Source organism: Cyclopterus lumpus, chromosome 8 (genome assembly GCF_009769545.1).
Source record: "Cyclopterus lumpus isolate fCycLum1 chromosome 8, fCycLum1.pri, whole genome shotgun sequence".
Classification (NCBI taxonomy): domain Eukaryota; kingdom Metazoa; phylum Chordata; class Actinopteri; order Perciformes; family Cyclopteridae; genus Cyclopterus; species Cyclopterus lumpus.
This window is the reverse complement of record NC_046973.1, coordinates 4,446,068-4,457,360: the sequence shown is the minus strand read 5'-3', so window position 1 is coordinate 4,457,360 and position 11,293 is coordinate 4,446,068. Positions and strand designations below refer to the sequence as shown.

Sequence of the window (11,293 nt, the reverse complement as noted above, 5' to 3'; positions counted from 1 at the left end):
AGGGATCAGAAAAGAGCAGGAGGAGACGGTTTTAGGCTCTTTTAAGATCTCGTGCTACCTCCTTTATTTCCTCTCGTAGGATATGTGCACAAACAAACTTGTCTTCTTACTGCTTTACCAGTGAGCAGTGTTATGTGTTATGTGCACATCTCCTCTGTTGTGATTCTTTTTTTTGTATTAAATGTTACGCACAAGTGTCGGTTTTGAGAGTTTAAAAAGATTAGAGGCGTGTTAGACCGACACTTTAATGATTTGTTATGTATGTAAACACCTTTATCTTTTGTAGGAAAAGATCAATGTGCTGCAGCTCTGATTACTGTTTTCACATCCACAGCGTGCCAGTTTAATAACACAAGAGTTTTATTCTTAAGCCACATGCCCTTTTTTCCCATGGGTGCAGTGCTCTCTCTCTCTCTGATCAAGCGTCTGGTTATTACATCTCAAAACTGCTTTGATTGTTCCATTTCGTATAAAATATGATTGGAAACGTCTGCAGAGAGAGGGAGGTCTGTGTGAACATGAGATCTAGACACATGAAAGACGGCATTGTTTCCCACTCCACGTCTGGAAGGCAGCGCTGTGGTCGCGGTGAGGATGTTGGCTGCGAGTAATTTGTCTCCCATGCTTTTGGTGATGGATGTCAGTCGGCACGACGATAATGTTTTAAACTGCACTCTTTTAAATACTGAGAATTTGTCAAAATGCCTTTTTGTCAGAATTATTTTCTCGACGGTGTTGAATCCTGAGAGGCTTTTGTATTTATTTTTTTGCCCAAATTATACCCTAGAATTCAAAAGGTCAAAAAGGACGTTTATCATGTATTATATAATAAGATTGATGCGTTTACACGTAAGCAGCATTTTTATTGTTAGTCGGCTGCCGTGAAGCAGATCTGCTTCACTCTACTGTATAATAACCATCATATATGTTCAATACAGATATTTCAACTCTTATGCAGTGAATTCATTTGCGACTACAGCTGTCAGATAAATATAAATGGAGTAAATAGTACAATATTTCCATAATTGGACAGCATAAAATATTATAAAGTTCTGGCAACCAGAATGAAAGAAAGTGAATAATCATATTTCATAAAATGTTTTAACTGCTTTATATTGCAATATATTTTAGTCCAGTGGTTCCCAACCCAGAAGTTAGGTCACAATATGAAATATGTGGGAGGTTTACCTAGTTATTTAAATGAAACGAGAATATATATATATATATATATATATATATATATATATACATACACATCCCATTTAAGTAGTGGAGTAGACAAAGTAGCATGAAATGGAGAAACTCAAGTACAAATACTTAACAGTGGTTGAATAAACGTATGCTACCGTCACCGCATTAATAAAGCAGTGACACTAAAAAGAAGATCTGTTATTTTGAACATTCAAAAAAAGGAAGACAATGTAATGTTTCTCAGTGGTTATGCACTTTTTTTTTTTTTTTTATTCAAAGTTGTAGGTCCCATGGTAGTTAATACCAGGATCAGCTCATAATCCCTGAGGAGCCAGTATTGGGAATGAACCCTCCAGATACTGGAGAATAAACACCACAGTGCAAAGCAGCACAAAGATCATGACAAGCGGACGTAAACCACAAAAAATAAGAGGGAAACTACTCGTTTAAAAACAAAAGACACAGTACACAATACTGCCATCAAAATGTACAATGCGACCCAATATGGGCGAGAGACGACACACGGAGGGCGCAGACGCCTCCATGTGGAAACACTCATGTTGCTCCTGGGAAGCCTCGCAGGCCTCAGTTCTGTGTGAAGACGGAACGACAGCAGAGTCTTTTGTGCAAACCATTAAGAAGCCGTGGCTCATATTACACACGCGGTTATTGTTCCGATGCCTTGGTTTCAAATGGATTGTTTTTTTACTTTTCACTAATTTGTCACTGTCGAACCGCGTGAGGCGAGCGTCTTTTCAGGAGCAAACATCAGCTCATTTGAAACTCAGCTGTGCAATTTTTTTTCAACAACAAATAAGAAACATTTCAAAAGCTGATTGTAACCCGGAGTCAAAATCTCTTCCTACTCATTATTTTATATATATATATATATATAAAAAACATGAATAGATGAGGAGATTTTGGCGAGGTTATTTTTCTTTGTTACAGTTTGGACACAAATCTGAAGCATGTCATTAAAAAGGACGTAAATTAGGTCAGTTGACCGAAATATATAATCGCAACGGGAAAAAGTGCTTAGTCCTGATATACCTCAGATTAGGTCCCCCAAAGGATGCATTAGGGAATCTGCCGACTGCCAGCTCAGTTAATGGGAGAAATAACACAGTTCACTTAAAAGCACAACAATATCTTCATATTAGAGCATTTGTCCGGAGTCATCGTAGTAAAAAAATTCTGAACAAAAATGCCAATTATATGTGAGGAAAGACAATAAAAAAAGCTTCTTTTTTTTTTAAAGAAAAGAAAAAAAAAAAAAAAAGAAAGAAAATGTTAATGTAAAGCTGGCAAAAAGGCTTGAATATATGTCAATACATTCTATGAGAATTGCAAATACATTTACAAGCAATATATACATCACAAAAAGCTCAACTGATTGCCTGCAAAGCTTAACGCTGAAAGCTACTTCCTGCCCGAGAGCTGGGGTCCCGCACCAGAACATAATGGGGCGAGGTCCCTGCTCCGGTACAGGAAGGAATAGTCCCGAGGCGGGCCGCACAGCAGCCCAGTAAAACTATTAAAGACCGCGCACAAACTGCAGCAACAACACTGCAGCCGCGCGGTCGCATACCAAAACACGGGTCCCCGCCAGCCTTTCAGATACCGAGGCGCGACGGGGACGAGGATGAGAAAAAGGAGCGGTCGCCCTAGAAGGCAACCTGAGGGGGACACCAGGGGGTGTCCGGGTACAGGAGACAGTGCACCGACTTGAACCTGGAAGACAGCGAGAAGAAGGCCGGAGTCAGACTTGTTTTAAGTGTCTTTGAGTATCATCAAAAGCGCTATATAAGTTCAATGCATTATTATTATTATTATTATTAAAGCGGATTTTAAAATCGACGTCGCTAAACGCGGAACGATCTCTCACCTTGATGGATCCTCCTCCACAGGAAAAGCCCCTTTGAAATTGATGATGTTACTCTTGTTTTCGAACATCCCATAACTGAGGGTGATCTGGAACAAAGATGACAGGGGGAAACGTGAGCATCATAGAAAAAACAACAACATATATATTGAAAAAGCTCACCAAGAACACTGGCTATGGGTCGTGTATTTTAATAAGCGCCTCACCTGCTTGTGTATCTCCGTTCTGGACACTTGTTGCAGGTTCTCCAGGTGGGAGTGAAACAGGTTGCTGCGGGTCAGAGGAACCCCTAGAACCGACTCGATGATGTAACCCACAGTGCAGTCGTCGGGCAGACGGATCTTCTCCGCTGTGTTCATGAAGTGGCCGCCGCTGGAGGGATGGGAAGAAAAGAAAAAACACACTGGGTCAGTGCTGATGTGACATTTTTTTATTTTAGTTTTGCTATTTCCCCCCTCAAGACTGAGCGCCCTGTAGATAATGCAGGATGTGTGTGTGTGTGTGTGTGTGTGTCTCTGGAGCTCACCTGGCCCACGGGCTCATCTTCAGCGCCAGCCCTCGGCTCACACAGAAGCCGGCTCCCCCGGTAGCGAACCAGAAGTTCACCGGTTTCTGGAAGGACACAGAAGCGTTGGTCAATATACCGAATCATCCGACAAAGAGCGCGATCTTGAAAAAAGTGAAAAAAATGTGACTCTGCGGATACGAGAATCTCCTGCGTACCATCTTGTTGTCCCCCAGCCTCTCCGTGGCCTCGATGGGCCGGTCCAGACTGGGTTTACCGATGTACATGTCCTGGGTGTGGGGGTACTGGGACAGGTGCTTCACCAGGGTCCGAACGTTCACGTAGTTGTCGTCGTCGACGTGACAGAACCACCTACGAAACAGAAGAATCATTAGATCCTGAGATATTCTCAAATTTTAAAAAAAAATCAATTGAAATATCAAGTACTTACTTTTTCCCTGACTCTATGAATTTATCATATTCCACCGCCATCTTGCAGGAGAGAGCTTGTCGACTGTGAGCTGCAGAGCAGTTTGTGTTGATTGCGTGACTCCCTGTGGCAACAAGAAACGGGACGCTCATTAATTTAAAGATCACATTATGAATGGAGGCTTTATGCATTTCAACACCGTCAGAATGTGTATGACCTTTTAAAAAACAAGAGTCCTCATTAATCCAGAGTGCCCGTTCTAATTCAAACAAAGAGCATCTCAGTTCCCAACGTGATACGTACCAATTTTCTTTTTTAGCTCTGCATCCTCCCCGTCTGTGAAGATGTACGTCTGTAAACACAAAGAGGGACAATTCAGATCAGTGGCCTTTAAAATCAAACACAGCTCCGGCGGATCATGCGATGATCTCGTGAGGCGCCGGTCCAAAGTTCTTCTTCCTCACGTCCGGTGTGATTAGCATCACTCGACGTGCCTTTTATGCAGTGGAAAACACGTCCAGTTAAACAACTCTCCAATAAAAAGGCCTTTTGTCCCACGTTTCACCCTCTCCATGGCAACTGGGCCACCGCCCCGAAGCATCCCAGACATAGAAAACAATGGAGGAGGCAGACTGTCCGCCCCCACACACCCCATTCATGCATCCCATCCCTTGGCCGAGCCCCCCCTCTCGGACCTGCTGCCAGGCTTCAACGTGTTGAATGCAGCCACAACCGGAGCAAGCAGCAGATAAAAGTACCGACGCAATCCACGCTGCCGTGTGACTGACAAGAGTCGGGAGTGCAGCCACGAGACTGCAGGCGCTTGTTAAATGTAGCAGTTACTCATAAAAGGAGTGCACAACAAAAGGATTAGACTCCTCTTTATGACGCCTGCTCACGCCGAGCAGGTGCAGGCCGCTGAACGGTGGCGATGAAAAGGGCCCCCACCCCGTGACCGCCGCTGGCAGCCTGTTTGCTCTTCACCTCAGGTGAGGCAAGCACCTGCCGAACATCACGCTACCTTATCTGCGCCACGTGCCTCTACACGCCGGGTCGCGGGGGGGAAGGGGGGGGGACCTTTGTGTCAACGGTGACTCGTGTGTGTGTGTGTGCGTGTGTGTGTGTGTGTGTGTGTGTGTGTGTGTGTGTGTTGCATCCAGAAACGGCTTCACTTGGACTCCAGTTCTACTTTTTTTTTTTTTCGAGAACAAAGCCGACACCGAGTGAGCAGTTCGTGGAAGCAGATGCTGCTCGATGCTGCAGCCGCAAGCCTGTATTTGTTTAAGGAAGAGGTGGTTTTGGTGGAGAAGGGATCAGAGGCTGGCGCTGTTTGCTTTAAAGCCCGCTGAATAGGCGGCCTAATCACAGAGGCAGCTGCCGGAGCTGCAAGGGCACTGACAGAAAGAGGGAGGGAGGGAGAGGGGAGGAATCTCACTGCTGATTAGTAAATTGAAAACTGTGTGTGGCCATTCCCCCCCATCCTCCATCCCCCATCCTGCCCCCCCCCCCCCCCTCCTCCTTCTTCTTCTTCTTAGGGCCACGTACACGGCCAGGGCCTCTTGAATAGAACAATGCTGTGAGTTTTCATGCTGGGTAAAGTCTCCACTGGGTAAAGTCTAAGTATGTTTGCCAGCATTTGCATACAGCTGCAGGAGTTAACTAAAGAGAGACCTGCCTGGGAAGGCTTTTTTTTGTTCCCCTTTCTTTTTTTCTTCTCCTTCTTTGTTTCTTAACTGAAACTTAAATAGAACAATTACTTTCACAGAATACTAATTTAAAAAAACAGATGTCTGTCTGTGAGGCAGAGATAAGAGGCGAGGAGAGGAGGGAGATGAGAGCTGCACTCCTGACCACAGGAAGGCCCGGCACGGTCCTGTCTGAGCCGAACGTGGTGCCTGGCTGGCTGTCTCCAGCTCCACGGGAAGGAAGGGCATCAGGCCCCCCGCCCTCCTGCAGCCCCACTTCCCCTCCCCTCCCCTCCTCCCTTTCTAAATCAAAGCCTGTGTAGTCTATTTCATCAGGACACATTATTTGTCCTACCACTGTACCGGATGGGGTTAAATGGCATCCACATATTAGTCACATCTTAAAAACCATCTGTCCTCTTCAGTGACTCCCACCCACTTTCTGACCACTTGTACTTCACAGCCAAGACATTTTTTTTTAAAGTGCCCATTGTTGGGAGCGCTGGCTAATTATCATAAGAGAGGAATGCATGGCACACCATCAAGACGCCGGTGCCAGCTGCTACATTCATCTAGAGCGGCGACGTGCCAGTTTCACCAATCGGTTCTCCGCCGATCGGCTCCCCTGGAGCGGGAATTATTGTGATCCATTTGGATTTAAGATCCTGCTCAAGGGTGATTGATAGCAAACAGGAAGGAGTTTTGTTCAACAAATAAAGATATCATGACTTAAGATGAAAAAAAAAAAAAAAAAAAAAAAAAAAAAGAGGCCTTGCGTTTCAAAAGCATTTTGAAAGCCTCAAAGGGAAACTTCTAGAAAGACACCACACAAATGCTATTTAGGGTCTGAAAGGGCTCAAAGATTAAGGGTAGGCCACAGGCGCTATTGTTTTCAACACGTCTATGGCAGAGATAATCTCCCCTCTCTGTTCTCATGTAAACGGCAGCAGATAGCAGCTCCATCGGCATACGAGGGAAAGGCGTCTCACTTTGAGCGGAAGAGCGACGGAAAGTCTTTTCAAATGTTGGCGTTTTACGCGAATAAAAACTTTTCGTCCCTCGAGCGTGCCGCTGCAAAAAAATAAAAAGTGGTCCAAACTCCACAGATGTCCCATCAGCTGAGCGTGAGAATCAGCCCTGAGCTCCGAGGACAGCCATATGTACATGGTGGGAACTCGGAGCATCATATGGCTGGCATTAGGGCCGTCCTTTGTTGCGTCTCCCCCTGACCACCTGGCACCCTTCCTCCAGGAACTCCCTCTTGCATTGTGGGCCCGCTCTGTCCTTTTTTTTTTTTTTTTTTTTTTGTCCACCACGCAGCCACCCACCAGCTGCCCCCCGCCCGCAAGCCCTGCTGTTAGCTCTGCTGGATGGGTTCACTAACATCATCCAGTGCAGTGATTACAACCAATTAGCACGCTCATCGGACGTCCAAGCAGATGTTGCGGTGCATTAACGTGTGACAGCCTGTTATCTTTACAATTTTATACCGACATCAAACACAAGAAGAAGAAGAAGAAGAAAACCTCTCCCCAATCTCCACTAGTGAGGAGAATCCTAACCCTAACCCTGTGTCAGCGCCCAAGGCAAATTAAAAGGACTTTTGAAAAAGCACATCTGGGTGCCGGATGAAATCAGTGTGAATAGCCACCGTTTCCTCCACATTGTGGCCGTGCGTGTCTTTGTGCACCCTCTGAAGGAGCTTGGTTCTCAAGGCCACATTTTCACACTCAGCGTGCCGCTTAGACTCGGCTATAGATGCACCCCTTTGTCCCAGGCATCCCCTTCACCGAAGCCCCCCATCCCCGCAGTGAGCTTGACCCAGACTCGGCTCCCACGTTCCCATGGAGAGAGGGGAGACAAGGGGCTGGGAAAGCCTTTTCTTCCCCCATCAGAAAGACGCTTTGTTAGTGCTGGAAGGGGGACAGCGCTGGAGTCGCTGCTGTGAAGCATCCATTGCACCGGGGGCATTCACAGGGACACCCAAAGAGAGGAGGGATAATAGAGAGTGGGAAAGAGAGAGAGAGAGAGAGAGAGAGGGGGGGGGGGGGGGTGAGAGGGGGGCTGAGAGAGTCCTGAAAGTGCTCCCTCCGTTCTCAGGGACATCACTCAGGAGAATAAAAAGTGACAGAGCCCAGGAGATTCCGCATTGCTAACAGGGGTACTGCGGCTACTTTAGTGCGTCATCTGGGGACAGGGGGGCCCAATGCAGCACTGCCATCAAACCGGCATCACCTGTTCCGCTCTGCAGCACCCACAAGCCGGCGCGTCACCACATCTGAATGTCCCCCCACCCACCCACCCCCATATGAATTAAACACCGCATTCTTTTGCACTTTTCCTTTACCTGTTGCACGTTTCTCGAGATCCACGTGTCCAGGAGCAGATTCAGCCTGGACTGATGGAACTTCTTGGTGGTCTTCACCGCGATGAAGACGTCATCGGCGCCGATGTCCTCGGCCGGAGGCGGGTCGGCGCCGTACGCGGAGGAGCGCCCGGGCTTCTCCACCTCCCGGCGTGCCCGGGTCAGTTTGGTGAAGTACGCCGAGAAGCCCTTCTTGGTGTGCTCCTCCTGCGCGGCATCCTGGAGCAGAGAGCGCGTGCCGGCGTCCGCCGCCGCCGCGGACGCGTCGTCCTGCACCTGGACGCGGTGATGCTGCGCGGCGACCAGCAGCAGCAGCAGCAGCAGGCAGAGGCCCGCCGCGCTGCCCACGGAGACGGCGGTCTTCTTATTGCTAGTTGACAACATGATTCAAACTTGTTTTAAATTAAAAAAAAAAAAATCGAAAAGACTCAACAAAAAAAAAAGAATCTATGAAGCAGCGCCACAAATCCCCAATGCAAAGTCCATATGGTGTGTTTCTCCTCAATAGAAGATGACAGGGCGGACGCATCCGTGCGCGAGCATCGCTGAGTGCAAGTAGGCAGTTTGTGAGAAGGGGAACTATATGAGCTTCCAGGCTGGCCACGCCCCCTGGGAGGGCCTTGAATGCAGTGAAGCAGAAATGGGGCGTGGTTTCAGTGTCTGTGTGTGTGTGTGAGAGTGTGTGTGTGCGTGCGTGTGTGTGTGGGGGACTCTGATATGAAGAGTTCAGTTTCATAATAGTCTTTTTTTTTAAGGTCTTTTTTGTTTGGTTTTGTTTTATTCCTTTTTTACCCGAAATGTTCTGTTTGTTTGTTTTGTTTGCTCCTTGTCTTTCTATTTAGTTTTGTTCTGGTTTGTCCATGCCTCATGTAAAGCGTCTTTGAGTGTCTAGAAAAGCGCTATATAAATTCAGTGGAGTAAGTATTATATCAAGTATTATTATTATTATTATAAGAGTAAAACCCAAGGAACACGAGGAAAGGTGTGTTTCAAAAATGCACCTGAAGGAAAAGCTGCAGCTTTATCCTTGCAGATCTAAATTTGCAATCAGACTTCAGACAGATTTTTTTCTTTTATGAAGCTATTTGAATTCAGCCGGGTGTTCACCAGAGAAACGGGCTCTATAGTTCTTCACTGACCTTGTGAGGACTCTGAACAGTTGGCCATTCCTGGAAACACTTGTTATTCAAATTCTGTCTCTCACATCCGACCTCCGTCTGGTGCCCGGGAGGCCGAGCAGAAGGCACAACAGTCCATTTAGACCAGCAGGCAGCAGGTGGAGCCTCCATAGCCTCCATAACGACGGTGGCGACCGCCAGATACAGACCGCTTAGTATCGAACAAACGTCCGGTTAAACAGACGTCTTTCAATTTGGCACAAGACCCCAAAAAAAAAAAGCTGCAGAAAACACACAATATGATTTATCCAGATTTTGGGGATGAACACCTAAAAAGTCGACGCAGAGGCCGAGTCACGCCTTTCACGTCTTAACGCCGTCTTTACTTGCAGCAGCAAACTTTTAGCAAGAGAAATCAATGAGTTTTCCCACTGCAGGTGTTTGATTCTTTCTCATTCTGGGACATGTGGGACATAAGTTACCTCTTTGCTTTGTCCCTTCTGACAAGCTCTTTTGTGCCCCTTTAAAAACGGTGCACAGAAAGGCGTCTAAAGGCGAGTGTAAGAAACCAGGCAGAGGGGGTTGTCTCCGAGGCCTTCATTCTTCTTCCATCAACCGCCCTCTTTCTTGCAGGGCGTTCGTCGCAGCTCAGAAACTCTTTTTTTCCTTTGGACAATGTCAGTTGTGTAAAATGTCCGGCGGCGGCCGCTCCAACCTCCCTCAATGTTCGCTTTATTTCAGCCTTTTCGCTTCTTCCACGGACGCCAACAGGAAGAGGAAGAAAAAAAAGCCGTTTTCTGGAAATCACCCCACCTCATCGCTGACATTACTGCTGGATTAAATCCAGCGTCTTCAGAGGAGCCCACTTCCTCACCAAAATGCCCACAAACCCACAAATAAAAACCACAGCCCCCCCCCCCCAGATCATATCAGTACGCTGGGGTATCTGAGCGGTCGGTGCAGATATTTATAGTCCCTGCTTCTACAAAGACGAGTATGTATAAGATGCACATATAGCCTACAGCCGGTAAACAATCCCAGCATGCACTGTGACCACGGTGTCACAACATCCCACAAACTGTCCAGAAAGCCTCATTTCCCTTTTTATCCGCTGATGTACGCCACGAGAGCAGAAACCACATGTCAGCTCCAGACTCTGTGGATCCAACATGGAAGACATTAGCTCCAAGCCACATCTTTGTTTTGGACTCACGAGTGTTTCCATTGATCTTGTATTTCGGTCCGTATGACATTCCTCATGCAGGATGGTCCCCCGTGTGTGTTTTCTGCTTCTTTGAACTTTGTTTATGACTGATTCCAATGTGTATCCACTCCACGGCAGCCTTTGGTATTGTAATATGAGATGCAGCTGTGCAAAGTCAGCGGGCGGACTCTTGGATCATATCCTCAATGTATTCATATCTCCTTCCTTCATATGGGATCACATGAGTGTTTCAGGGCGTCAAACTGAATGCAAAAGGAGGATTCAGTGTCACTAACTATGTAACGTATACGTTGTATTCATTTCAAGGTAGTTCCGCGCTGTGTGTCTTTAATACATGTTCAGAGACGTCATGGTGGTTTCTTCTTCATCGTAACCAAAGCAACAAGACGCAAGAGCCGTATATTAAAGAAACAAATTGAATGAGACCTGGGATCAGTCTGCGGTTCTGTTTGCTTTCCCATCTCAGACACACCGGCTCCCGATTGGATTACAGCTCACACCAGAAGCGAGAGCCGGGGGGACCCGGGCGTCCTCCTCAGATCTCGGTTTCAGTTTCCCTCCTCGGTGCAACATTAGAGGAAACTCTCCGAGGGCCGAAGGCTGAGAACGCTTCAGCTGCCCGAGACACAAATAAATACACAAGTAGACTTGAGTTGACATCAAACTTCATAAGGGATTAATAACGATGATGCATATTCTTCTTTCTCTCTGAAGTATTGACACTGGCACAATATTGTATGGTATCGTGCTGCAGTGGAGGAAGTATTCAGAAACTTAGATATAAACTGCTATTGGAAAAATACTCAATTTGAAGTACAAGTCCTGCATTGAAAGTGTCATTTAAGTACTTTATATATATATATATATATATATATATATATATATATATATA

General features: G+C 46.5%; 1 protein-coding gene across 1 annotated transcript; it reads right to left on the bottom strand.

Moving 5' to 3' along the window:
- Window positions 1-1,618: 1,618 nt before the first annotated feature.
- On the bottom strand, window positions 1,619-8,615 carry lfng (LFNG O-fucosylpeptide 3-beta-N-acetylglucosaminyltransferase). Its single transcript, XM_034540410.1, has 8 exons — window positions 8,041-8,615; window positions 4,312-4,360; window positions 4,030-4,132; window positions 3,797-3,950; window positions 3,600-3,685; window positions 3,280-3,445; window positions 3,077-3,162; window positions 1,619-2,922 (listed from the first exon to the last, which is right to left on the bottom strand). Exons 1-8 carry the CDS (start codon window positions 8,440-8,442, stop codon window positions 2,856-2,858), a joined length of 1,113 nt encoding a protein of 370 aa, XP_034396301.1. The 5' UTR covers window positions 8,443-8,615; the 3' UTR covers window positions 1,619-2,855.
- Between the last annotated feature and the right edge of the window lie 2,678 nt (window positions 8,616-11,293).